This window comes from Aquila chrysaetos, chromosome 15 (genome assembly GCF_900496995.4).
Source record: "Aquila chrysaetos chrysaetos chromosome 15, bAquChr1.4, whole genome shotgun sequence".
Lineage (NCBI taxonomy): Eukaryota > Metazoa > Chordata > Aves > Accipitriformes > Accipitridae > Aquila > Aquila chrysaetos.
Window position 1 is genome coordinate 15,481,344 of NC_044018.1, and position 25,529 is coordinate 15,506,872.

General features: G+C 42.6%; 1 protein-coding gene across 4 annotated transcripts in view; it reads right to left on the reverse strand.

The window, feature by feature from the left end:
• Positions 1-25,529, reverse strand: part of LPIN1 (lipin 1) — an 84,540-nt gene that overhangs the window by 50,262 nt on the left and 8,749 nt on the right. For 2 of the 4 annotated variants that reach the window (XM_030037486.2, XM_030037488.2), the window contains exon 2: positions 10,808-10,864. In XM_030037486.2, the coding sequence (XP_029893346.1) occupies positions 10,808-10,864 (57 nt within the window). Of the gene's footprint in view, positions 1-285; positions 320-10,807; positions 10,865-25,529 lie in introns of those variants that run through there. The other 2 variants (XM_041128870.1, XM_030037491.2) reach the window with 2 other exon arrangements.

Genomic DNA, 25,529 nt, shown 5'->3' on the forward strand with positions numbered 1-25,529 from the left:
GCCGCGGGGGCGGAGCGGCGGCGGTTGGTCGCCGCGGCCTGGCGGCGCTGAGTCAGCGCGGGGAGGCGGCGCGCTGAGGTGATCCCGCGGCCGGCGGGCGGGAGGGCGGCCGCCGGCCCGGGGCCGCGGCGCCGCTCACGGGTCCCCCCCGGAGAGCGGCGGGGGCAGTCTCGCCGCCCGCTGCTGTGCTTTGGCCGGCGGGGAGCTTCGGCGGCTCGGGGTAGTGGGTTTTGTTCGCTCATTTAAACCATTACTTCAAGCTTGAAATGGTAATCGCAGAAGTACCTTCTGGTTTTTACCAGCTCATTTCAGCTGAAAGGCAGATGCTTTCAACAAAGAAGGCATCTGTAGTCAGGTTTGTAGACGGGAAAACCAGAGCGCGGGAGAGGGAATCGTCCAGCCCAGACCGATGGGCAGGTCCTGGAGAGGCACCGGCTGGAGCTGGGGTTCCCGGAGCACGGCGCTCGTGGCCGTAGGAAGCGCTTCCTTCGGCGTCGTATGCTTTACCGCTGTAAATAAATGCGGTGAAATAAGCTTTTTCCAGCAGGTAGTGCCTCCCTCCCATTTAAACCATACTGGTAACCTGCTTTTACGCAGAGTGCCTTACACAACTAAATAGGGAAGTGGATGTCTGTGATAAAAATTAGCTGACAGAGGAATCCTCCAGGCTTTTTCAAGTCTGTTCACAGAAGGCAGAAGAGGGCGGTGCTAAGTGCAAAACAAATGAGCAGGAACAAACACGGAAAAAAGAGGACAAAGAATATGCACCAAAAAAAGGATCGAAGTTCATTAGTTGAAGAAAAGCCTGCTAATTTTAGGCTTGAAAACAAGTTTTTCAGAGCTGGATTTCATGCATCTGCATGTTCTAGTCCCCAAAAACGTACACACAGCTGAAGCCTGGGAAGAGTTCCTTGTCGAGTAAATTAGCGCTTCAGCCTTCCGTTTTCTGTTAACTTTCCAGCTGTAAAACAATCTCAGTGCAATCTCCTCTAGGTCATCACCCAATTGAAATCCCTCAAACTGTTTTTCTCCGGCACATCTTCCTCCTGTAGTTCTGCTAACTCTGTCTCCACATCGGCTAGTCTTTGCACAGTGCACAACTACAACGGAACCGCTGGGTGACGGGGCCTGGCACACACTCACGGTTTTGTTGTCCTCCGTTCCCAGTTACACAGCTACGCTAATGAGTTCACCTTGGTTTTGGAACAAAAAAGTCAGTGAAGACAGTTTCTGCCTGGGCACAACAAACAAGGATGTTTACTTAATCCCAAAGAGAAAACAATATGCAGCTGAGCCCAGAAATACCTGGCATTTTGTTTCCCAGGCCTATTTTATCTAATCCCTTGTCAGTGGGCAGTCAGTAGGCGATGAGACGCTGGTAAATAATCCCATCCCTGATGTAAATACAAGAAGCTGTGTCTGTGCTGGCTGTGGATCCTGACCAGTGCTCTGCCCACCACATTTGTGTGGAACACGATCCCGTACTCTGTTGCCTCCAAGGGAGTGGTATCCTCCAGCCATCGCCATCCAGGACTGCTCTAACATATTGTTCCACTATGGTCTTTTACTAGTATACTAAAATAAAAACATGATCGTAACACACTGAATCAAAACCATTGTCTTTCCACAGCCTCAGCAGCACCCACCCTTCTCTGCTTCTTTCAGAAATCCAGAAGCTAGGGCCTCAGCTTTGGAAGTACTGTATCGTGTTTAGTTATTTATCATGTCCAACCATCTGCTGCTTGACATAACCCACAGAATAATGCTCTACATTTTTAATGGTTCCATGTGTGAGGTCATGTTTTCTTACGGAGCAGTGTAAATATAGCCCTGATATACACAAGATGCTGTGGAAGGTGCCAACTGCTTGCACAGCAACAGTAAGCTTCCCTTAACAGGAGGGCACCATCTTCGTCCTTCTGCGCTTTTTTACTCTGTTCTTACTGACAGTGTGACGACAGTGCAGGGCAGTGTTCCTCAGATTACTTCTCTGGAACAACCTCTGCCAACTGATTGGGAAATCCTTACTTGTCTTCTGCTGCACTTCAGCTCATAACTATTCTCATCAGTTACATCTATATAGAGGACCAAGCACTCGTACATGATCTTCCATACCATCCAAGCCTTAGCATGGTCATGGCTGTGGTTTTGTCTCAGCCCAGTGCAGAGTTTAGAGGACCGTATGGTCAGGGATGGTTCCTAAAAAGTAATCTGGAGTTACCCACAAAACTAGATGGCTGAGGGAGTACAGTCAGGGGCATGCTCGCAAGAGAACAGTCCCTGGCAGTGTCATTTCCAAAACACACTCAGGAATGATGAAGTTCTGAACTATTGTCGTTTTCTTCCTGTAACATTTCCCCTTTGACAGGTTTCTTTCTGACGCATTGTGTTGGGCAACACAAGTTTGTTTCCCAAGGTTTGAATTAAAACTGTCCACAAACTTTCGAAGGACCTGCTCATGAAAGTTTTTCTTTCCACTCCTTTGCTGGACTGTTTATATCTGTCCATTATTACCTAACTCGATTCCTGTCCCAAAGAGCTTATAGTTTACATATTCACTCTGTGTTCATACCATTCTGGCACAGTGGAGTTCTAGCCTATGATCTGGGCTCATAGTTACTATGAAGATACAAGTAAGAAGAAAGTTGAGCTGTGTAGTCTTCTGTAAATTAATAAAACTGGGTTAAAAAAAAGTCTACAAGCACAGAAGAGTCTAACAAAACTCAAGAACAGATTCCTAGAGAGCATTACATAAGTTCATGCAGGGGAAAAAAAAAGCGGCATTCAATTCTAGCTTGAGACACTAGATTTTCTTGGCAAGTATTTTGCCAGTGAGCAAAATAACCACTCAAACGAAAAAGTTAATTATTTATTGCATTATCAGCAATGTCTGGCATTTCCCCCACTAAAACTGGAGTTCATGTTCAGGCACATAGTACCTGGGTTATGAATGACTGCAATTGTTAATGCATGCACACTGTGCCTGTAAAAATGATTCAGTAAATAGAAAAGTTGGGCTTTTAGCTTTTAATTTATAATGAACTCATAAGCAAAGATGGCTCTGGAGTCTGGTGCTGACATTGTCTGTATTAGTATTAAACTTGGAGCAGCTCAGGCAATATAAATTAAGAGTTGATCTAGTTTTATTCCAGTGTAAACATCAGAAAGTAGATGGACTCTGATTCTGTAATTACCTAATTAAATGTCCCACCATCTTAACAAAGGAATAGTTCTCCTAACATAAGTAGATATTTGTATACAGTACCTACAGTTACCTGTGACAATCTACTGAATTCTCTGTCTAGTTCACATTATTTTTTCTCTTTCTTTTTCTTTTCCCTTCAAGTCCAATTATCTAGTACTTCGTTGTGTCCTTCATTTGAAGGCACAGTAGTGCTGGTTATTGGAGCATCTAAATCCTGGCATTTATTCTGCCTCTTAGTACTTGATTTATTTGAGAAATTTTTTTTAAAAGTGTAAGTAGATCTTATTTAGTTGCAGAGATTTCTAAAATGTTTGCCCCCCCCCCCAACTTTAACTTGTTGCCAGTTTTGTCTGTCCTGCTGGTTTTGCTTTGTCTCTATTCCTGGGATCGACTGTTCCCACTGTTTCAGTATCAGGTGCTTGAAGATCTGAGTAGTGAACAACTTTTAGTTTGAAAAGAAAAGAATGCTGTCCTTGTCCAACAGAAAGCCATACAGGGCAGACTTTATTCAATATGGAACCATCTTGCTTTTGGCAGCGTGTTCAATCTGCCACATTTAGGCAGATGCTTCTGGCCTGCACCAGCCATCAAGTCTGCCCCGCCTGAGCTCCTTTCGCTTCGCCAACGTTAGCTTTTGGATTTTGCTTTCCATATGGTCACAGTTCCCAAATATTCTAATTGTCTGCTGACAGTTACACATGCTAGCCAATACACTTCTGACATAATTTCTTATCTTTTTTCTTTGGTTTCACTGTTAAGAGGTGAGATGATGACATCATCCTCAGGAGGACTGTGATGTCATCAGAAGTACTATAAAGTTTAAGTCATCAATGAGGCAGGGGAGTGACGGGTGAAAAGGCAAACTGAGAGGATTATTTTGTCAAATAATCAAGTGTGGGATTGTAATTTTCCAGGAATTGTTGCAGCTGGAATTACAGGCAGGGCAGGAGGCACTGATCATGTACCAAAATGCTCATCTGTAACGATAACATGCTTATTAGCTCTTGTGCCGTCAGGGCTTGCATTGCCTAACCAAGCTTCATTTTGAACCAAGTACTTTCGGACTTGCCCCCTGCCCCTCACTGAAAATATAGTCCCAAAAAGGGGATCTGTAGCCGACGAACTACCAGACAAGTTTGTTTGGTTTTTTTTTTACTTCTCAGAATATAAGAAGTCTTGATGATGAAGGTTCTCAAAAGAGCCTTTCTTTTTCCTCTAGATTCACATCCAGCCTTGCAAAACCATGAAAACCTCAATGCTTCCTTTATATCCTAACAGTTCTTTCCACAGTCAAAACTCAGTTCTCTGCTACAAAACACTTGGCTACTGAGAAACAGAGGCATCTATTGACTCCTATGATCCAAACATGGCCAAAGCAAAAGAGTGTAGGAATATTTAAATTAGGAACAAGAGAGGCTAAATAGATCAACCCTGCTGGATGTCCACTTGTACCAGTCCAATCTCATCTGAAAGTAATTTAGCTCCAAATCTGTAAATAACCAAGCTTGAGCTCTGTAAATAGAATCTCAGAAAGCTTAGAAAATCTTGAGCACTGATAAAGCAAAGCAATCACAGTGGATATAACAGTGAAATCATCAACATGTTCTTTCTTCAGCCAAAGACCAGAATTCCTGCATAGGCATGTTCAAACGCAGACCTGTACTCTGCTCGGTCAAAATACATACTGATGTTTAAATGCACACACGTACAAGAAATGAGAGATCATACACAACTCCATGGAAAATCCCTCCATCCTGTTTTGGACTGAAATGCTTTCCAGCCCAAAAGCTAGCTTTTCATCAGTCCAGTAAATCTATGCATGACTAGCAAAGCTTTTGCCCAGAATACTGTTTTCAAAGCACGGCAAATCAAAAGCAAGATCATCAGTATTATTTGTTTAGAACAAAATAGTACAAAACACGCTTTGAGAACTTCAAACAAAGCTGCTCTACTTCCCCGGGTATAATCTTTTCTTTACTATTCCTGCAACTTTTGCAAACTAAAATAGCAATCTGAATCCTGAAGAAGAAAAGATATTTGGAAACAAACTCCTTCTGTTGAGAAGTTTGTTGCTTTCCTCTCAGCCTCATGTCTGCAATTTCTACATCAGATTGCCTACCAATATTAAATTATCCTTGCAATCAGGTTCTGAAAGTTATTACTTGGGGGTTGTGAAGTAGCATATCTTGATTAGTTCACTGTATTGTTACCTCCTTACTATTCAAACTAGTCCCTCTTTCTTGCAGCTGGCAAAGATGTAACAGCTATAGCCAATTTAAGATAATAGGAAGATAAAGAGATATTTTGTATAAAGCTTTTTCTTACAGTAGTCAAAGCATTAAGTGCTAATAGAGCTCAGCTTGAAGTTGATTCTGTAACTCCACTGAGAAGTGAAGTGTCTAAAATCAGTTTTATAATAGAAGTAACAACATTTGGTGCTTCTCACTGTGACAGAAAAATTCTTCACTTCTGTGCAGACCAGGTTATAAAAGTGGTTGCTCTCTGTGTGGCTCCTGGTGAATGAAGGGGCTACTGCGTCCCTTGCTCGTAGTTATGAGAAGTAGGTTTACTTGGCTTTGAAGTCAGAAAATTCTGCACTATCTCAGGTACTGTCATTAGTTCAGGCTGTCATATAAACTGGATGAAAAAGGTTTTAATCTCCCCTCAAAAAAAGGCAGATAGAGGATTATGAGCAGGCTGTCAGGAGGAGAGGCAGACCCTGGCTGCTTTCTCCCCTGCCAGTGCACTGATGGGGGAGGCATCTGCAAGCTTTGCCCAAAAGTTCCCCTCTTCAGCCCTATCTTATTAATTTTGCTGGAAAAAAGCAAGATAATCCAACCCCTTGCTACTTTTTTTTTCCCCTCACACTAAGATTCAACTTTCTTGAATATTTGAAGTGGTAGAATGTAACCAGGTTAGGGCATTTTTTTAAAACATCTGTGTGTATCATTTCAAAGGGCACTTTTCCACTTTTCGCGATTCAGCCTGTGCAGCAGGTGTGGATTCTGCACCTCCGCCTGAAGGTTGCCCGCGTTCCCTCGGCAAGGCTTTCTGTAACAGCGAGGCAGCCATAAGGGTGCAAGTCTGTTCAAGAACTTCGGCCCTCAGATCTTTCCACATTGTATTCTCATTCCTCCTCATGTGCCAAGCTGTGAGGACACCTTAATCTGGCAGCACGGATTTCAGATCTCTCTGAACTTTAACCTCTAGACTCAGGATCAGGTGATTCACGGGGAGAGGTGAGATACTGTTTTGGGATAACCTATCTTAGAGGTATTTTCTTTGCAATTCCGTTCTTGGGGATTTTAGTGATTACGGTTTATGCCAAGGACTGTGCTTGTTCTGAAGTACAGTCATCCTTTGAATGCTTGTGATAATAATTTCTTCAGGCAAAATTTGAGCTGTTTGAAACAATGATAATGTTTAAAAATATATTTGGCAAAAGATCTTTTCAGACTTGCTTGCTGTCAGAGCTGACTTAATCTTACTGTTGTGGGCTGATTTGTTCTCAGAAATATATTGTTACTCATAAAGTTAATGATCAAGATTGTGTTGAAATCCTAGAAACAATTTGAGGCACAGAATTAAATCCTGCACATTCAGGCACAGGACAATAAATTCTCTTTATTTACTTGCATCAAGCCTGGGCAATTAATCAGTAAATAAGGTTGTTTACTGCAGTCTTTCGCTTATCTAAGCAGTTCACTCTCCTGGTTTAGGCTGAGGACTTGTAAAAAACTCTCACTGGTACTTCTAAGTCAGGTATGTTAAAGCAGGAGCATTGTCATTTATTTCAGTTTTGTACCTGCTGTCTGTCTTTACATCTTCTGTAAGGACATGCATATCTACGTGACACTATCTGAGGAACTGGCTTCATTTTTATGATTTCTACATCTGGAATGCTAATATAGTTAATAGATGTGATCGGCTTTGCAAAATCATGAAAATGGTACTTCTTTATTTCAGTTTCATGTTCAAATTTCTATGAGAGGGAGAAGTGTCCCTGGTAACACAGTAGTAAATCCTTCCTTCAAAATATTCTTGGTGTTGAAATGAGTGTAGTCTCTCCAGAAGTGTTATAGCACTACAATCCCTGAACATAGTAATGAATATTATTTTAGAAATACAAATAAACAGCATTTCATGTCCATCAGTCTAAAAATAATTATTTGGAAAACTAAACTAAGGTTTGCTGTGACAAAGAGTATATCAGCCAATTTGTATTTGGAAAACAAGGTATTTAATGGAGGACCTACAGTCTGTGGAGAAAGGAAGTATTTCCTTTTTCTGATTTTTGCTGTTGTGTTGAAAGCTGAGCGAAAATTAGAGTTTTACCCTAATGGAAAGTTTCAGTAATCTAATATTAATATTTGAACAAGGACTCTGAAATATATAGAGTCTCGAAGTATAAAATGCACTAAAGTTTTTGCAAGTGAAACACCTGTCTTAAAGTGGGGTTATTATGGCTATGTAATCTGCCCAGAAAGTATGTATTTGATGTATTTGAATGGCTCTCAGGAGGCAATGATCCATGATAAGGAAATCTAATTCAGTGTTGAACTGAGAAAGTTGAAACAATTTTAGTTAGTCCAGTATTAAAATACTGTAAATGAATGTGTAATCAACTCTGCCTGCTCTATGTATCTTTGTCTAGATCCTGCCCTTACAAAAAAGCCAATGAGGGTCAACTCCGTGTCCATGTATTTCTGTTCATAATTTGAAAAAAGCTTAGAAGCACTTGCACATACATACAAGAACTCTTTTTAAAAATTATGTTTCAGAGTTATTTTGAGAAAATGGCTGTATTCAAGAATTAGCACGCTGTGAAAATCCTTTATCCCTGTTCCATATATGTGGCAGAGGTGTTTCTTAAAACAAGCATTTTGCATAAGTCTATGGAAATCATTTATTTCAGTGAAATTAGTGGAATCAATTTCATTAGGTCTACCATGTTCTGGGGTAGAAAGCTTTTGTCCTGGCAGTCTGTATGCTTTACATATTCCGTTATGCAAATCTGAGAATTCATCAGAGACTTTGTCTCATTCCTGCTACCCTCGTTACAGTTTACTGTACAGTTTATCTACTGCAGACAAATACACATACCGTGAACAGTCTCTCAAACCTAGCAGCTTCTGCCCACAAAAGTAACATTAGCTTGTTTTACTATTATTCGCACGTCAGCGACATTGTGTTCACCATATCATGCGCAAAGAGAATTCCCATCCCAGTGAATTTAGAGTCTGAAAAGTATCAGGCCTGATGCTCACTTCACACAAAGCAACATAATCCCATTCAAGCCAGTGAACTCTATTACACAAGCAAAGGGTCTTGCTCATTATTTGAAACAGGTGGAATTTTTTTTTAGAAAGCAAGACTAGGAACAGGCAAACAGATACTGCTTTGTATTAAGCTCTGCCATGGTACAAGAAAAGACAAAGGTCTGGTCAGAAAATACAGAAAATAATTCTATTTAATCGAATAAAAACCAAAATCATACCCACACGTAGCTCAGAGTCATGTCAAGGTACATGTCTGCTTCTGCTCTGAACTCTTCAGACACCCTGTTTTTCCCCATGCCCACCCCCACACTGCAATTTGGGCACAAAGAAAAAAGCCTCCCTGTGCAGTCATCCCAGTGATATCAGATGCCCCTCCCCTGCAGCCCTAGGTGACGGCCCAGCTCATTCACCCTGCATGTTTTGCATGTTGCTTGCATGGGGTTGGGATCGTGCTGATTGCTCATCTACCTTTTCCAGGACAGATGTAATTTATCCTGTGTAATTCTGCTTCCTGTGGCAGATTCAGTTTGATACGGTTTTCTCACTTTCTGTTTCATACTGCTAACGTGTCTGTACAGACATACACAGAGCTTAGTGCAAACATGTCTTTTGTCTGCAACATCTTTGGGATTTTTTTAATTATTAGTGCTTTGCTAATTTCCCATGATCTCCCTTTTGTGTAGCATGCTTTAAATATAGCATATATATGTTACAAAACCCTTCCTCCTCCTCTTCTTCCTGTATTTCTGTACTATGTTATGAGAAATCTAAGACAAATAGTGTAATAATGATACATAAAAATTAATTCAAAATTTTGCCCAAATAAAACATAAACTGATTCTTCTTAAGGTATAATTTACTGCAAGAATGCATTATCCTCAGTTCTTTCAAAGTTACAGTACAAGTTCACATAACATGTTTTGGTTACCCAGGAGATGTTCTTGCAAAGTTCAGAATCTCACCTGAATGCAGATTCAAATGTTCCCAAAGTTTGGAAAGGAAAGATCACATTGATAGTATTGCTTTACATGTGTTTAATTTTCAGATTTTGTGCTGTCCTTTGCTAATTGGAGTTCCTTCCCTGTTTATTGTACCAGCATTTTGAAATCCCAGGTCCCTTTCTGTCTGCATAGCTCAGCTACTGAAATGGATGTCCAAACCCAACCCCTGCCAACAGCAACTAACCTCACCCTCATTTCACACTGCCTGTTTGACTTACCCACCTGTCCAGTTTACATGACATTGCTAACATCAAACTCATCGTAAAGGCTAGATCCTCAATTTGTAAAAGTTGACATACCTTCATGGCAAATTTGACCTACATCTGCCAGACCCAAACTGAAAAGCTGCCAGGCTCTTACCAACCAGCTAGCACACCAAGGAGCTACATGCAAGTCACCGTAGACTCCTGGATCAGGAAGGTTCATCCATGAACCACAGAGTATATCCTACACTGCACTGTGTAGGTTGTATGGAAACACCTGAGTGGGATCTACATGAGATAGCAGTATAGCTATGCTAACATTATACTCCACCCAGGCTAATACGTCTCCTGTGAAACCTATGCAGAGCTGTACGGTGACTTCAATAGTTCAGCTAAGCAGATGTGTCTACATGGCTCTGCTTGGTGCTGGGTAGAAATGCTGTGGTCCTACCTGTGATTTCAAAAACGTCAGCCTCTAAATATTCTGCCCCAACATCACCGTAAGAGTAGGTCACTCAGGAATGCAGTCCAGAGTCACTTAGGAAATCATCAGGTTGTATCATGGATCTGCTTCTTTTCCCTCCTTCACCAATTGTTCAGCAGTGGTAGTTCTATAACTGCCATTCTCCGTCTCTCATTACTTCTCCTGCGTGGTTCTTCTGTCCAATTCATGGCTGTGTCCCAAGACCACTACCTCACAGATGTGGTCTCCAGGAGAGCAGCAGCAGGGGTGTCTGGGCATGTTTTCCTTGGCTTGGGACAAGTCTCGCATCTCACATTTGCCAGAGGTTTGCTGATTCTGTGCTTATTGCCCAAGTCAAGTGCCAAATTTCCAAATTTTTGTGGTGTTTCCATTCTTATCCTGCTAGTACTGATCACACGTGAGGGCCACCGGTTTCACAGAGCCACCCAACCTTTCACAGCAATAATAATACCACAGTGGACATATAGTAACACAGTGTCCAAAGAGTGACACTTGGACATGCTGCGCTGGGTACCAGAAGGTGGACAAGAGTTAACCACTGCTTTACCCTGTTTTCACAATGACCCATCAGGCTTCAAGCTAGGCCTGCCCTAAGGCACTGGAATTAAAAAGCAAACGAACAATTAAATTCCTACATTTAGATTGCGAGTCCAGACGTTTCGAATCCAACCGGGATCTTTCATCAATGGGATCTGAAAGAAAAAAAGAATAATGAGGAATAATACAGTTAATTAACTATGCACAGAAGTTAATGTATCCAGGCCTCAATTATGGTCCTTGAAACCCAGCTGCTCTAATGAATACCTCTCCTGTGACTCCATTGCCCTTGTGTCATCCTCACTTTTTATCTGTACTCTTTCCACCATCTCAGTTTTCAGGGTTTTTGCAGAAGGATTGAATCCTCTGCTAGTAGGATCTGTTTCATCAGCTGTAGAGAGCTTGGAGGCAGAAAATCCCTGTGAACTCTGAAGAAGCATGGACCACAACAAGCTCTGTTTATTCTTTTGCAGGATGGGGATGCCCAATGCAAAGGACAGAGGCAGAGCTGTAATCCCCCTCTGCTGCCTAGGGAAAAGATCTTTTCATATGGCAGCATCCCTAGATCTGTTCGTGGTACAGGAAGACCTCTAATACCCAGTAGGACAGGAAAAGGAATTCTGTAGGACAAGAAGAGCACATTTCAGCCCCTTTGAAGCAACCTGCAGTGCAGGGGCTGCATACCAGACTTTATTCCCTGAGTAGTCCCCTGCTGACAGGCAGCACAGGAGCCTCAACAGCGTGGCTGCACTTTCAGAGTCAGAGCCCCAAAGCTGAGGTGGCACACAATTACTGTGACAACCTATTTCTGTATACGTAGAAGTAGGAGTGAATGGTGACTTCATTTTTAAAGAAGACACAGTTGCAAGACACATTGAAATAAATTAATACCTAGTAAAAAGGGGAAGCTGCCAGTGTTGCTGGAGATGATGGGATTCATGTTTCAATTAAAAGGAAAAGTTATTGAAGAGAAATTCTGTACTGCATTTTATACTATTTTTTATTCCATAGTGAAATTTTGTACTGAAAGGACTAATTCTACAGTGTCGATAAATATGATGATATGAACAAATCACTTGAAAGATATCCCTTTGGTGTTTAGAAAAATTAACATTCAAACATGGCCAGGTTTGCTGGTGGTGTGTGTTCTGAAAACATTCATATTCCCTTATATTCAACTCTTAAAATTTTTCAAGCACAAATGCTCACCAGAAAAAAACCAAACTCATTGTACTCTTTATCATTCTCAAGATATATGACACCCAGAATACTCTGTGGAGTCTTACTGAGCAAATAGAAAAGACATGAAATCATCTCTTTTCTGAACTTTTTCTCATTTAAATACAGCTAATGAAACAATAACAAATAAGGAGGAATCAGAAATAGAAAAACAAGCATTACAGAAATAAATTCACCCAGTTCTGGTAGGTGCAGTTCTTAAGAGTTCCATTAATGTTCATTACAGTCACTCACACACTCTGTTATATGTATAATTAGAATAACATTTTGTGTGGGTGATGTGAAAGGTAAGTTTGGGGTGGCACCATGAGGAGAAGACAGTAGAGTTCTGGCACATAGCCCTTCTCTGTTCATGATAATACCTTGCACTTGAGCATTCCATTAGGGATTGCACCACGCTATTCAAATACAATTTACTGAGTCTCTCAACAACCTTATGGGCCAGGAGGTATTATTAATTCCATTTTTCAAATGAAGAAACTGAGATACACCCTGATTAAATGACTTACTCTGCATTACAAAGGAAGTCTAGCATCAGAATCAGAAACAGATCTCTTCCCATACGGCCCATTGTTTTAACAAGTCTACCCTTTCTATTCTCAGAAGCAGAACAAAAATATTGGCATTATTGCACCAATAATTAAATGAACAGAAATACTCTTGCAGGCTAAATTATTAATTGAAATACAGATGTGTGTTGTATGCAAATGCTGGATTTAATATAATTATATTTTCCTGCTGCATGTGCCTGTTTGCGATTAAGAGGGATCTTGCTGCTTTGTTGACCAAGATGGTGGCTTGAACATATCATAGCAGTTGACTGCTCAGTGATAACACTAAATATTTTAGAACATGAAATATCACAGTTTCATCCCATTTTACACAGTCTGAGGTGTGGGTCTCAGGGTATGTCTTTAGTCTTTGCTGCTTTTGTAATTCTAGGAGCACTTCCACCTCCCGAGGGAGAGGTGCCAGCCCCGTCCATGTCTTGACCATGTAAGAAGGAAACCCAGATGTGCCGGCTGGATGTAGTGTTTGGGGAACAACTGGGTTCACTCCCTGGAAAATGCCTGCTCCACAGTTTGGCTGTAGCCTCCAGATTTCCCAAAGGAAATCAGCTGTGCAAAACAAGAACCAGTTAGGGTACTAATCTGCCACCTGTGCACACTGCTGCCTCTAGAATAGCTGCTTTGAGGCTGGAAGGAGCGGCTATGAGGGCAGGCAGTATACTGGGAAGTGCCGCCTCCTTACTCCAAACATCAGGAACATGTTGGCAGAGTGTCTCAAGGGGTTTTTGTATTAATTCACCCCTTCTTGCTCTTTCCCCAGCCTTTGCAGTCTGGTCTGGAGCCCACTCAACTGAAAAACAGCTCAGATGAGTACATTTATTTTCAAATATCTGTATTCATGAAAGGACTAAACTGACCCTCCCTCCCTCCCTCTCTCCTTTCCTCCCCCCCTCTCTCCTTTCCTCCCCTTCCTCCCTCTCTCCCTTCCTTCCTTCCTCTTTCTTTCTCCTCCTTTCTCTCTCCTTCTTTCCCTCGCTTTTATTCCCTCTTTCTCTCCCTCTCTCTTTCCTTTTCCTTCTTTCTTAAAACCAATCAAGGTTGGTTCTTAAAACCAATCTCAGAAACACAATAATAGGAACTGCCACAGAAAAACAGTATGGTTCATTAGCAGAGAAGTCAACACTGCGTTGCAACAGAGTTGGTAATTGTACAATAGTGCTGCTGCCGGTGCATTCAGTTCCTCTGAAAAACAGTGATCAGAGACAGTCCTGTAAAACATTCTTTGTGTACTGGTGTAACAACCACGCGACTCTCCAGGATCTCTGCCAGCAGTTTAAAAGTACAGTTAATGTTGCAGTTAAGTATTTGATCTTTAGGGTTGTCTAATCTCTTCTCCTGCTAGCATTTGAAAAACAACCCTAAGGAGCTTTCATTCAGTCCTGCAATTAATGGAAAAGTTTAGTATTTATTGAATGATATTTGTCCATTGTTTAGAGTGACTGTTATAAATCAACTGTCTGCCTTTCCTATTCAGTAGGCTTGGAAATGCAAACTGACATGAGTAAAAATTATTTTAAAGCAGACACAATGCATCACATCTTTTCTTCAGCTGTGCCAGTTTCTGTAGTCACCCTGCTGACCTTAGAGATCAAAGCTAATGTAGGGAAAAGATGACCTTGCACTTAAGCTAGTGAAATAGGACGCAAGGGCTGTTCCTGTACAAGAAAACTAAACAGAGTCAAGGCACAGGCAGAGGCACTGGGACGCTCTGATCTGTGCCCTGACACTGGAAGAACAGCGCATGGCATGGCTGCAGCCCCAGCCAGCTAGCAGCTCCCAGCTTGGGAATGAGCACACAGCATTTCCAACAGGCATCTGAATGGGGCCAACTGGTTTTGAGGGTTGAAGGAGCTTAATAGCATGGAGGTGACTAGACCACGCCAGGTAGCATCAAAGTCGGAGGATGGGCACTGCCACTGTTCACTAGCACCAGTGTAGCCAAGAGATCCAGATCTCCTCTGGAGCTACCTGAGCTTTCTTCCTTCCAGGAGTGCGGACATATCACAAGCCCTGTTGCTCAGTTCTCCTGATGTCTAACAGGAATAATATCCTCCTAAGCTGTCAAGGTAAATTCATTAATATTCATAAGAAAACGGTAACTTGCGGTGCAAAGCAAAATTTGCCTTTTGACCCCTAAAGAGATGCTTTATGACCCTATCTTGGCCAGTCTGGCAGCATTAAGCCAAGCTGTACTTTTCCCAGCTAAATATGAAGCGTTTAAGAATTAAGAGATTTCTTATAGCTGTTAGAAAATGGAATAAAACAAGAGGAGATTCAGAGGTAACAGATATTATGGCATGATATCTGCAGGAGAACAGATTAGTCTATACTTCATACTCTCACTAGAGTGAAAAACATATCTTATATAAAAATATTGCAAAGAAAAATGAAAAGGTGGTAAACATAATCTATGTCTCCTTGGGAGAGATGGAGATGCAGTGAGCATGAAATGCAACAGGAAACACGTACGCATTAGGAAAACTTGACAGTACCAGCAGTAGGCAAGGTCTGGTATGGCTTGCCAGAAGAGGCTCAGATCTTTCAGAGCAGGCTGCACATGCATTTTTCAGACATGTTTTAATTATAGTTGAATTTGCCTGTAGGCATAGAAATGGACCGGATGATCTCTGAGTCTCTTCCAGCCTTGTATTCTATTATTCTGTGACAAAGTCACACAGCAGGATGAAGCTGCACTTCCAGGACCTCTTTCCTAGCAATGAAATCTCACAGTGTAAAAAAATTCAGAAACTGGTAGTGAAAACCCTGTTACATGAAATGTTTTGAATCTGACTAAGAAAATAGTGCAGAAACGAGTTGTAGGGAAGCGTGGCAGAGTAGCCAAGGGATGGGCTGGGTGACCTAAGAGGCTCTTCAGTCTCAAACTTCCGACTCGGTCTCACGACATCACCTGACTGGTGTTTAACTCATCACACTGATGCAACAGATCTTGTAAACAAAGTTACTCATTTGTGAATTACTCAGGTAATTAAAATCTGGTTCCTACAGTAATCATGCCTCTTAATGTAGTTAAGTACACACTGCATGTGTGCTTCATTGCTGCTAATACCAGACAGAAACATCCTATTTCTTCCCTTGAGGAGCATCTGATTTTACAAAAGAATTATGAGACCCACCTCTGATGCCCAGAGGTGACTTACATCTTCTCTGTGGTGTGGGTTTCTAGTGCAGAGCAGCTGATCTGTTCTTTCACAGAGACCTGGAGACGGTACCTTTGAGGAGGGGATGCTATCTCCACTACAGAGTGTCTTTTAAGCAACAAAGAGGAAGGAGGGCCACCTTCTTCTAAGATAAGATGACAATCCTAAATTCAGCAGATGACCAAATTACCTTTCTAAATGACCTAAAGAAAGAAAACCATTTCCTAGTATCTGGAATAGTCAGGTTTGACTGAGAACATTAAGTTTTCCCGGAGAGGTGCAACTAGAGTCAGGTGAAGCTTGGGACATCAATAAATAATGTCAAAGAAATGTAACTACAGAGCTCTGTCAGAAACTGCAGTAGTGAGTTCCTAGTCAAACGGCCTGATGTCTTAACCCACCAAGCCAAAGAATTGCTGTCTACATTTACTTTCTACAAGAAGGCTACCAAAATATAGCTGCTGGTCTGTAGGAGGCCACATGGGGGGCTACAGCACATGGAGATCAGCACAGTTTAAGTACTTCGCAACATGAAAACCATAGCCAAGCTTTATCGTATGAAGTGCAGAAGGCCCAGCAAGAAACCAGTGCTGCTTTATCACCTCACTCCAACTGGGCCTGCGCCATTGCTTTCAAGTCAAAGGAGCCATTATGCTCAAGCATTTTGGTAGCTCTGGGGTCCCAAGGCGTCACACGGAGAGAGAGGCACAGATGCGGGGTGGGAAGATCCCAAGCAGCTTGGAGCCTCCTCACCTGCCCGGCCCCCCCAGCCTGCATTGCTCCGGGGACAGCGTGGGAGCCGGGGCGGCACCATGTTCTCCCTGCCCCTTCACTGCTGAAAATAGGGATAGCTGCGTTTCGCACTACCTCAAGTTCCTAAATGATTTTAAAACGCAGACATATGCTGAATGCTTTGCAATAATCCAGCCTCTAAATTAAAAACCTGAGAATATCCTGGCATTTCTGTCCAATCTTCTTGCTAAGTGTCAGTGGGAGAAGAGGAACTGTTGGACTGCTGGGATCTGCAGCGGAGCCCAGACATGGTGGTTTGCTGACTACGTTTGAAGCGAGTTTGAGTAAAGGTAAAAATAAGGACTGGAGGTGAAACGCTACACGGCAGTTAAATTATTTAGCCAGGCACCTCGTTGCGTATGTCCCAGCACTGGGTTAACGAGCAAGACTCCAGTGCCGGTCTTTGAAATACACCCATCCAGCCCGGTGCCTTACATCAGGTCTGAATTCTTTCTGCTGAGCTCTTCCCATTTCTTAACCCCACATTAGTCACTCACTAATCAGAGAATTTAATCAGAGAATTATCAGCTGTTTATCTCAAATCTTATGACACATCTATTGACGGCTGATAAAGGCCGTTTCCTCGTCTCCACCAAACCATTGGGCTCGAGGAGCGTGTTTGACAGCCGCCTCCGCTGCCTGACGTGGTGGCCCCACCACAATGCCTGCTGCTTGCTTTTGGCAGGTGTTTTAATGACTGCAGTTAACACCGCACCTGGGAATGTTCCCCTTAGGAACTACCCCAGGCTACCAAAAGGCGTTTCATGAGGTGATGTTTCCACATCACCCGATCCTCACGCCCTCCTTCGCAGCATCGGCCTTTCCAGACCCGGAGGCCTCCCCGCCCTCTCCTTCCCAGGGCGGCTTCCCCATCAGGCCTGGAAATGGGGGCTGCCGGCTGCCGCTCTCCTCCCCGCCGCTGAGGAAGGCCGTGCAAGCCTGTCACCAGAGGAGGGTTAGAATGGCTGCCTCCTCCTCACGGGTAGGGGCAGAAAGCTGGCGGGTAGCGGAGCTGCACGACTGCGGTACCTGCACCGCACGTGCCCTCGCACGTTGGGCTTAGCCCTGCGGGAAGCTTTGGGTCATCCGGAGCCTCGCTGTTAAGTACAAGGCAGAGGAGTTCAGAGCTAGAGCCGGCAGAATATGGGATTTGCACCCGTGAAGAATCCGGGGACTTTGGGGTTTTCGTGATAAATAGAGAACAGACAGAGCTGATGCCCGCCCTATTGATATTCATTCTGAGACACCAGGTACGTGCTTCGTTATGTACACAGAGGACCCTCAGGAGGAAAAAAAGGCAGGAGCAATTGAGAAGCTCTTGTCTTAGTTCAGACGTATTCTGGTCAAACAGGTATGGCAGCGGAGCCAAACCCGGAGCAGTCTTGTTTACAGGCTTGAGAAACTGGGTTTGTGACACACGCTGGATCCTCAGGCTTTGCAGCACGCAGAAGTACACAGGAATAAAAACTGCTATAACTGCTGTGCTGCTGCCTGCTCTTTAAATAACACCGGGCACAGTTTGTGTGTTTTCACTTGCTAGTAAATTTTGCCATAGGTCACATACAAATGCCTTATAGAAGCTTGAGAGGAGCTTTTCGAAAGGACCATTTCCCTGATCCCATTTGTTTTCTGTGTAAATCTGGGCACGAGTTTCAGGAGTGGGGATGGGGTTAGGAAGATGACAGGCACAAAACTGGGTGCTGTACACTGCAAAGCTGTATGAGCCTTTCGTGTTGTGAATTGAACCCTTTGTCCATTTGTCTAATGCAGCTGCCTCCGTAGTGTGGCATAAAGGTCGCCGCAGCAGGTGGGAGGTAATGGTCACATCTGGGGCTGACCTTTACAAATCAGCTGGGCTTTTTATTCTGTTTACTCACTGTGTTTGCTTGTAGACTTTTACTCAGACGTTCTTCCCTGTCGGTATCATAGCTGCAGGTGATGCTTCCCATTCCCCTGCCCACTGATTTGTGGTAAGCCTCCCATTAGAATGCAATTTATTCAGGGCAGGTTAAATTTTGCCATATAGGGAAGTTGCTTCAAGTCAGAACTGATATCTAAGTACTCATGTATAAGCTACCATCCAGGGTCAGCCAAGTATACCAACACAGTAATGCGCACATCAAGTTTTAAGATACGGCTTCATGACAGGTTTGAAAGAGTGGTAACAAGCCTGCATTAAAGTGCAAGTGAATTAAAATATACTTGGGATTTTTTCTACTTTGTCCATCTAGGAAAAAAAAAATACAGATAGGTTTACTATGATTCTTTCTAACCTTTCATGCAGACAAATCTTACAGCCTCACATGCACATTACTAACTGCAGAAAAAATGTATCATTCTCTTATATGTAGTCTTCATAGTTTTTTAAAGGGATTTGCTAGCCAGAGCCTTTTAGGGAGTAAGTTTAGGTCATTTTGTGGAACATACCTGTTTGTAATACGGAGAGGACAGACCTTGTGTCCTAAGATCAGATTTCTGGAGTGGAAACAACAGGAGAAGAAAAACAATCCTACATCTGAGGGGTGGGTCAGGAAGTTTGGAAACTTCCATTGTGGCTGGCACTGTTGCAGGCTTTCTGTGCTCTGCTGCACAACCCAGCTAACCTCACTCTGCTTCTGTTTTTTAAATATAAAATAGAGAAAAGAGTATCAACCTCAGACTACTGTTATGAAACTGAATTTCTCAATGTTCACAAAGGTTCTGAGTTCCTTGGGTGAGTACACAGGGCTCACATGTAGTGAAGACTACGTCTATGTAAAAGTAAACACAAATTTGTAAATAGACTTTGGAAGCAGTTCCCTGCTGGATTTTATCCAGGAGTTCAGAAAATAAGGAGGAGGGGAAAGCTAAGTGTGCCTTTCATTGCACGTGATTTGTTTTTCTCACTAACGCTACACACTGTTCTGGACTACTTCTAGGAAGAAGGAGGCAGTCATAAAAACCAATCAAAATACGCTACAACTTTGCTGACTAGTAGATAAACAGCACATGCAGAACAACAGGAAGCTTTTGACTCAAATTCTTGGGCAGAAGCATCACAGAATGCAATGGGACAGGAGCGTATTATTCCTGCAGCGCAAGTTTAGTATTTGTTCATATAGAAAGCTTTAAAAGTCTTTAGAAATATTGTAAAACTTATTAATAATCCCTTGGGTTTAACTGGGCTTTAATTAATATTAAAATAATTGGATTGGCTTTGAAATTCTTCCACCATGTAACAATATCACACTTTTAGAGGTTCCGTGCCTTTCCTCCTACTTCCCTCAGTATTTTGCCTAAACCAGGCTCAGTGGCCTGGCATCTATTGCTCTCTTTTGTGGTATGTCATACAGGTTTTCTCCAGGCAGTGCAATGTTACGGGTGAAGCTTTACAGATCCCTGGCTGCAGTTTATGTCATCAGCAGATGCTCCACACAGGGCTGGCTGACCCAGAAGAATAGAGCAACAGGTCCTAACATTAACTGCAAGTGTTTATTTTATACTCCTGAAGATGCCATTGCTGCTAGGCTGGTGGTAAAGCACTGCCAGATTGATACAGCAACAACCAGCTGCCCTCAGGAATGCTTTGGGACTCTGTTTTTTTGATTTGTAGTTTAAGAACAATTTAGAGAGAAGGGTCTCAAGACCTGTGCCACAAATCTCCCCCAGCATCCAGCGACATGGCTGAGGACATCAGAGATCCACCTCTGTCAGTGGAAGATCCTGACTGGTGTTTCTGTTACCCTCACAGGGCTGGTTTTCCCCAGAAGTTAAATCAAGGGAACATTCAAAGCTCAATTTTGTGAATCATTTATTGAGTACGTCAGACTTTAAAGATACTCCTGCATTCAGATGGATGAAGGATTATTAACTACTCTGTGAAAAATTAACACCTCCTGATACTCCGGACTGGCAGGGTCCATTTTTAAATTAACTTCAGGAAGTTAATTCAGGAAGATTAGGAAATCAGCAAAAAGTGAGATAGTGACAAGAGAAAATCTGTTCACTGTAGTAGGCTCCAGCATATTTACTTGTTTCCTCTTCATTATGCAATGTCCATAATGTAATTATTCCTATGTGAAGGGATTCCTGCAGAGAGGAAGCACATAGGTCCAGCTGTTCTTGTTTTGCTTGAGGTGCCAACACAGGACTACAACTTTTCAGAGCCTTTCTCACCCGGTCACAGTTTTCATTATATGGCATCAGTTGAGTAGAAAGATGTCCTGCCTCTGGGTTGGTGTCCTGGTTTCAGCTGGGATATAGAGTTAATTTTCTTTCTAGTAGCTGGTATAGTGTTATGTTTTGGGTTCAGTATGAGAAGAATGTTGATAACACACTGATGTTTTCAGTTGTTGCTGAGTAGTGTTTAGACTAAGTCAAGGATTTTTCAGCTTCTCATGCCCAGCCAGCAAGAAGGCTGGAGGGGCACAAGAAGTTGGGAGGGGACACAGCCAGGGCAGCTGACCCAAACTGGCCAGAGGGGTATTCCATACCGTGTGACGTCATGCCCAGTATATAAACCAGGGGGAGTTAGCATGCGGAAGGTTGCTGCTCAGGAACTAACTGGGCATCAGTCAGCGAGTGGTAAGCAATTGCATTGTGCATCACTTGTTTTATATATTCCAATCCTTTTATTACTATTGTCATTTTATTATTATTATTATCATTATTAGTTTCTTCCTTTCTGTTCTATTAAACTGTTCTTATCTCAACCCACGAGTTTTACTTTTTTTTCCCCTGATTCTCTCCCTCATCCCACTGGGTGGGGGGGAGTGAGTGAGCAGCTGCGTGGTGCTTAGTTGATGGCTGGGGTTAAACCACAACAGTTGGTTTGTTAGTGTTAGTGTTAGTGAGATAGCATTAGGTTTGGAGTCTCCATGGTATACAATGCAAAGGTGTTTAATGTAAGAACCCTCCTATATTCAGCCCAGATGTACCTATCTGACTTTAAGGACAGAGACTGACTTGCCTGACTTCAAGGCAACCTTTTTTAAGTGGGACCATATCCTGCGGCTGCCTCTCTTACCTTAGACATCCATAACAAAGGTGGTTACGTCTGGATTCCCTGTCTAATCTACAGGAAGTGTAGCATTGCTAGAGCATGATCCATCTGAGCTACCTTAAGGTGGCACGACATAGAGCACTCAAATACAACCTGTTTTCTGCAAATGGACCTCTGGCCTGTCTTGGGAAGACCATTACCGTAATCTCCTGCTATTCTTTTTCCTTTACATTTTTCACCCTTTTCCTCCACAGGATAGATTGCTTTTGTACCTTGCCTAAAGCATACTGCTTCCATCAGAGGTTGCAGCTCCATGAAACAGTCAACTTTTCTTCAGCAAAGCTCTCATGGGCAATGGAGAAGTGAAAGCAAATGCAAATACATCCTGAAAATCAGAACAGAAGTCAAAAGAGCTTCATTTTTGTCACTATTAAGGTATCCTAGGATTTACAAGGGAAAAGAACAAGCATTAAGACTCACATTTTATACTGCTGTTTGCTGGCCTTCAGCAGCACTTAGAAGCTTTAATTGTGCCCACTTTGCCACACACTGTACAGGGACAAAACGAAAAGGTTGTGCCAGGGTCTCTCTTTTGTGCAATTCTCCCTAATTTAAGAAAGTGAAGGATTTCCAAATATTAGCATTCAAAAGTCTGGTCAGTCATTCACTGTCTGCTGCTTGTCACCAGCTTTATTAATATAATAAGGAACAAGACATCACTAATGTAGGCAGCGTAGGATGAGCTGTAAAGTTTGCTTGATGTGTACAGCAGGGTGAGGAATGTGCTGCCCAGCTGCCGCAAGGCCAGCGAGTGGTCAGGAGGTATGTCTGCTCCAGCACTCCTGATGTCCTGGTTTCAGGGATTCTTGTCTGGGGATTTATAAAGACCTTTTATAAAGCAGATAATAAACCACTAGCGTTACCAAGCAAATAAGGCCACTGTTTTTCAATAGCTGTGAACTGGCACAAGCCAGTTAAAGTGAAGAACTGCCTCTTCCATGTGTAAACGTCGCACAGATGCCCAGTGAGTAGCAACTTCCCTAACCTTAGCCAAAACCTAAGCAAGCTTACAGTTCCCTCTGTAGGCAGTGGAGAGGTAGAGACGATTTCAAGGACTGATTTACTCCAACGGGATTGTTTGTTGGTTTTGGATTGCAGAAGCAAATCCTTCTGTGCATTCGAACGAACCCTCCCTTTCCATTGAACACAAATGCGGTAAAAAAACCTGCTGCATCATATTGTGCTCCCTCCGACATGGGTGGAGACAAAATGAGTCCATGGAAAAGCAGGAGGTGGAAGCCCCAGGGAACCTGTGGGAATCCCTGGAGCAGCTGGGATTAAGGATCCTTCCCAGATGCCATGCAAGGAAGAGCCAAAGTCTGATGCCTCTGGCCTTTGGCAGCCCTTCTCAGTGGAGGGTGAAGGCTCCCTCCAGCTCCTGCCAAAAGCTAAGGGGAAGCATTGCTGGGCTGGATGCAGCCCAGCTCTTGCATACATCTTACATGGGTGCTCTCTGGAAGGCAAACCTTTTCCCCACCAGCCAGTGCCCCCATCCCTCTGGATCTGTCATCCCTCACCCACCAACTCCGCTTCACTCTCGCCATTAACCCTCCCCGTCTCTTCCCAGCCTTTCTTCCAAACCCGGCTCTGTCACCACAAGCTATCCCACTAGTAGTCCTTTCTTACTTACAGGCTACAGGAAAAGTGCCCAGCCCATGCAAAAGCTAAATATCTGGGTCTGCAGTAAGCACTGGGTTAATACTTAGTCCAGAACATTTTCATAGTGCCTCACCCATCGCAGAAACTTTGCTCTCTTACCCAGCTGCCCAGAACCGCTGAGAAAACTGAGTTGGGAAACTTGACCATTGCCTCTCCTGCTGCACTAACCTGTCACCCATTAGGCACATACTGCCTGCAGGAAATTAGACACCTGCTTTGGTCTTCTTGCAGTCATTAAGGGTTGGTGTAGTATGTCTGCCAAACCCCTATTAATAAACCACCTTTTTGTCTGTCGCAGAGTTATGCCAAGATAAAATGCCGTTCCCCTTCTACCACTCGTTGTCTTTGTGTTTCACAGGTCCTAACAGAGCTTTATTTTCTGTACTATTTCCTGATCTACTGAGATTTGTGCAGCACTTACAAGAGGAGGAAGAATATAAAAATCAGTAAACTAGTCACATAAATAAGAGTTACAGGAAACTACTTGTTCTCAGCTATACCATTAGGGCCTGACTATCCACAACCTACCCTACCCTAGGGGGAAAAGAGAGAGAGAGAGAGAAAGTATATAAAATTTGAGCAAAATGTAAGCTCTATGGCACAGTTTATATCCAAACATGTTGCTGCAGAAATGTTCTGTGGCCATCTTCATGGGCTCCTACTTTACAAGTCTAACACAGCTGCTGGAGGGAAGCAGAAGGGAGAGATGAAATGAAAAATAAAGCAAACTTCCTTCTTCTGTCATTTAAACTCCCTTCACTTAATGTTACTTTTTACATAGGAGGGGGAAAAAAGTATTATTGTGTTTATAATCTGTTTATTAAATGCATTACCCCTCTCATATACAGCACAGCCTCCACGAGTCTCAAAGTATATTACAAAAGATGTTATTAGCATAATCCCCTTTTAACAGATGGAGCAACTGAGAAAGTTGCAGTGGGTTATTGAAACTCATCCAGCAGCACAAGGGAAAATAGCTTTGTCATCCTGTCTCAGGCCAGCACTGCACTGATTAGACCAAGAGCTACAGGTCATTTCTCAATCTTAGCTGAGAGTCATCTTACTTGACTTACATTCAAGTTTTGGCCTCTATTGCACACACAACATAAAATTTCCAGGGGAAGGGATTTATGAGTACGCAAACATTTTTACCAAAGGTCATGTCTATATTGCTTTAAATTAGCTCAGTTGCAATGACTGTTGCATCTCCAGTGACCTTCCAAAAAATGCCAGGACTCAGCCAGTGAATCGAATTTAACTAATGATACAGAGACGAAGGACAATTAAATACCTATGGGAAAACTCTCCTTCAAGTTTAATCTGTTTTATTTTAAATTAGGCTAATACAAATTAATGAAACTGTTGTTTTTCAAGAGAGTTTTCATACAAATATTTCTTGCAATTTATTTATTTATTAAAGAGTATATTTCCATTTAATTTCCTAAGTGCCCCTTTTCAGGAAAGCCCCCCTGCAGATGCCTTTGAATCATAAAAACCTCTAAGCAAAAGCTGGCAGACTGGAAGTGCTCAGACATTTGTGATGAAAGGAGACCCCCTGAACTCTAGAGATTTCTCAGATATATTTACTGGGATGGAAATCCCACAAAGCCCCGACTTATACCTCTGCCTCATGTTTCTCTGCCTTCAAGCATCCAAGAAATGATGAGTCCATGGGATCCTAAAATACTTAGGAAAAGATAGGGCAATCCATCATGATTTCCAGATTTTAAAGGAAAATTAATGACTTTATTAGCAAAGCTATGCAGAACTCCTAATTGCTTGTGTAAGTAAAAATTAACCTTGAAATGCTTGATGATCTATTACTTGCTTTCTAAAAGGTCATCTCTATCCTGTAGCAGACTGCTATATGGAGGATATTAGCATCAAAGCTTTACTACATGCAGAGGGTGAGCAAAGAAAATGGTGCATTATACCCCAGCATAATGCAGAAAAAACACCCCTGAGATGTAAAACGCTGATGTAAAGGTAAGTAAATGAAAAACTTTCATACTGGTTAGCAGGTATACAAAATGTCTGGATGTAAGGATACAACCAGATTAATTGACCTTTTTTTTTTTTTTAAAGGATACATCCAATTTAATTGACCATGCTCGCTGCAGGCTGTTACTTACCACATTGCCTCATTTCTAACAAGAGGAAGATAAATTCCAGGCATTAGCCATAAATAATGTGTGTGACCACTGGAGGTCACTTTTGGTTTAGAAATCCTCCACTTTAGAGGCCTTTTGGCAGCAATACAACTGCAAAAGCAGAAAGGAGCACAACTGGGGTTTGCAACTTGTTTGTGAAAATTCATTGAAAAATATATATTTCATTTTAAGGTATTTTGTAGCTCAGAAGG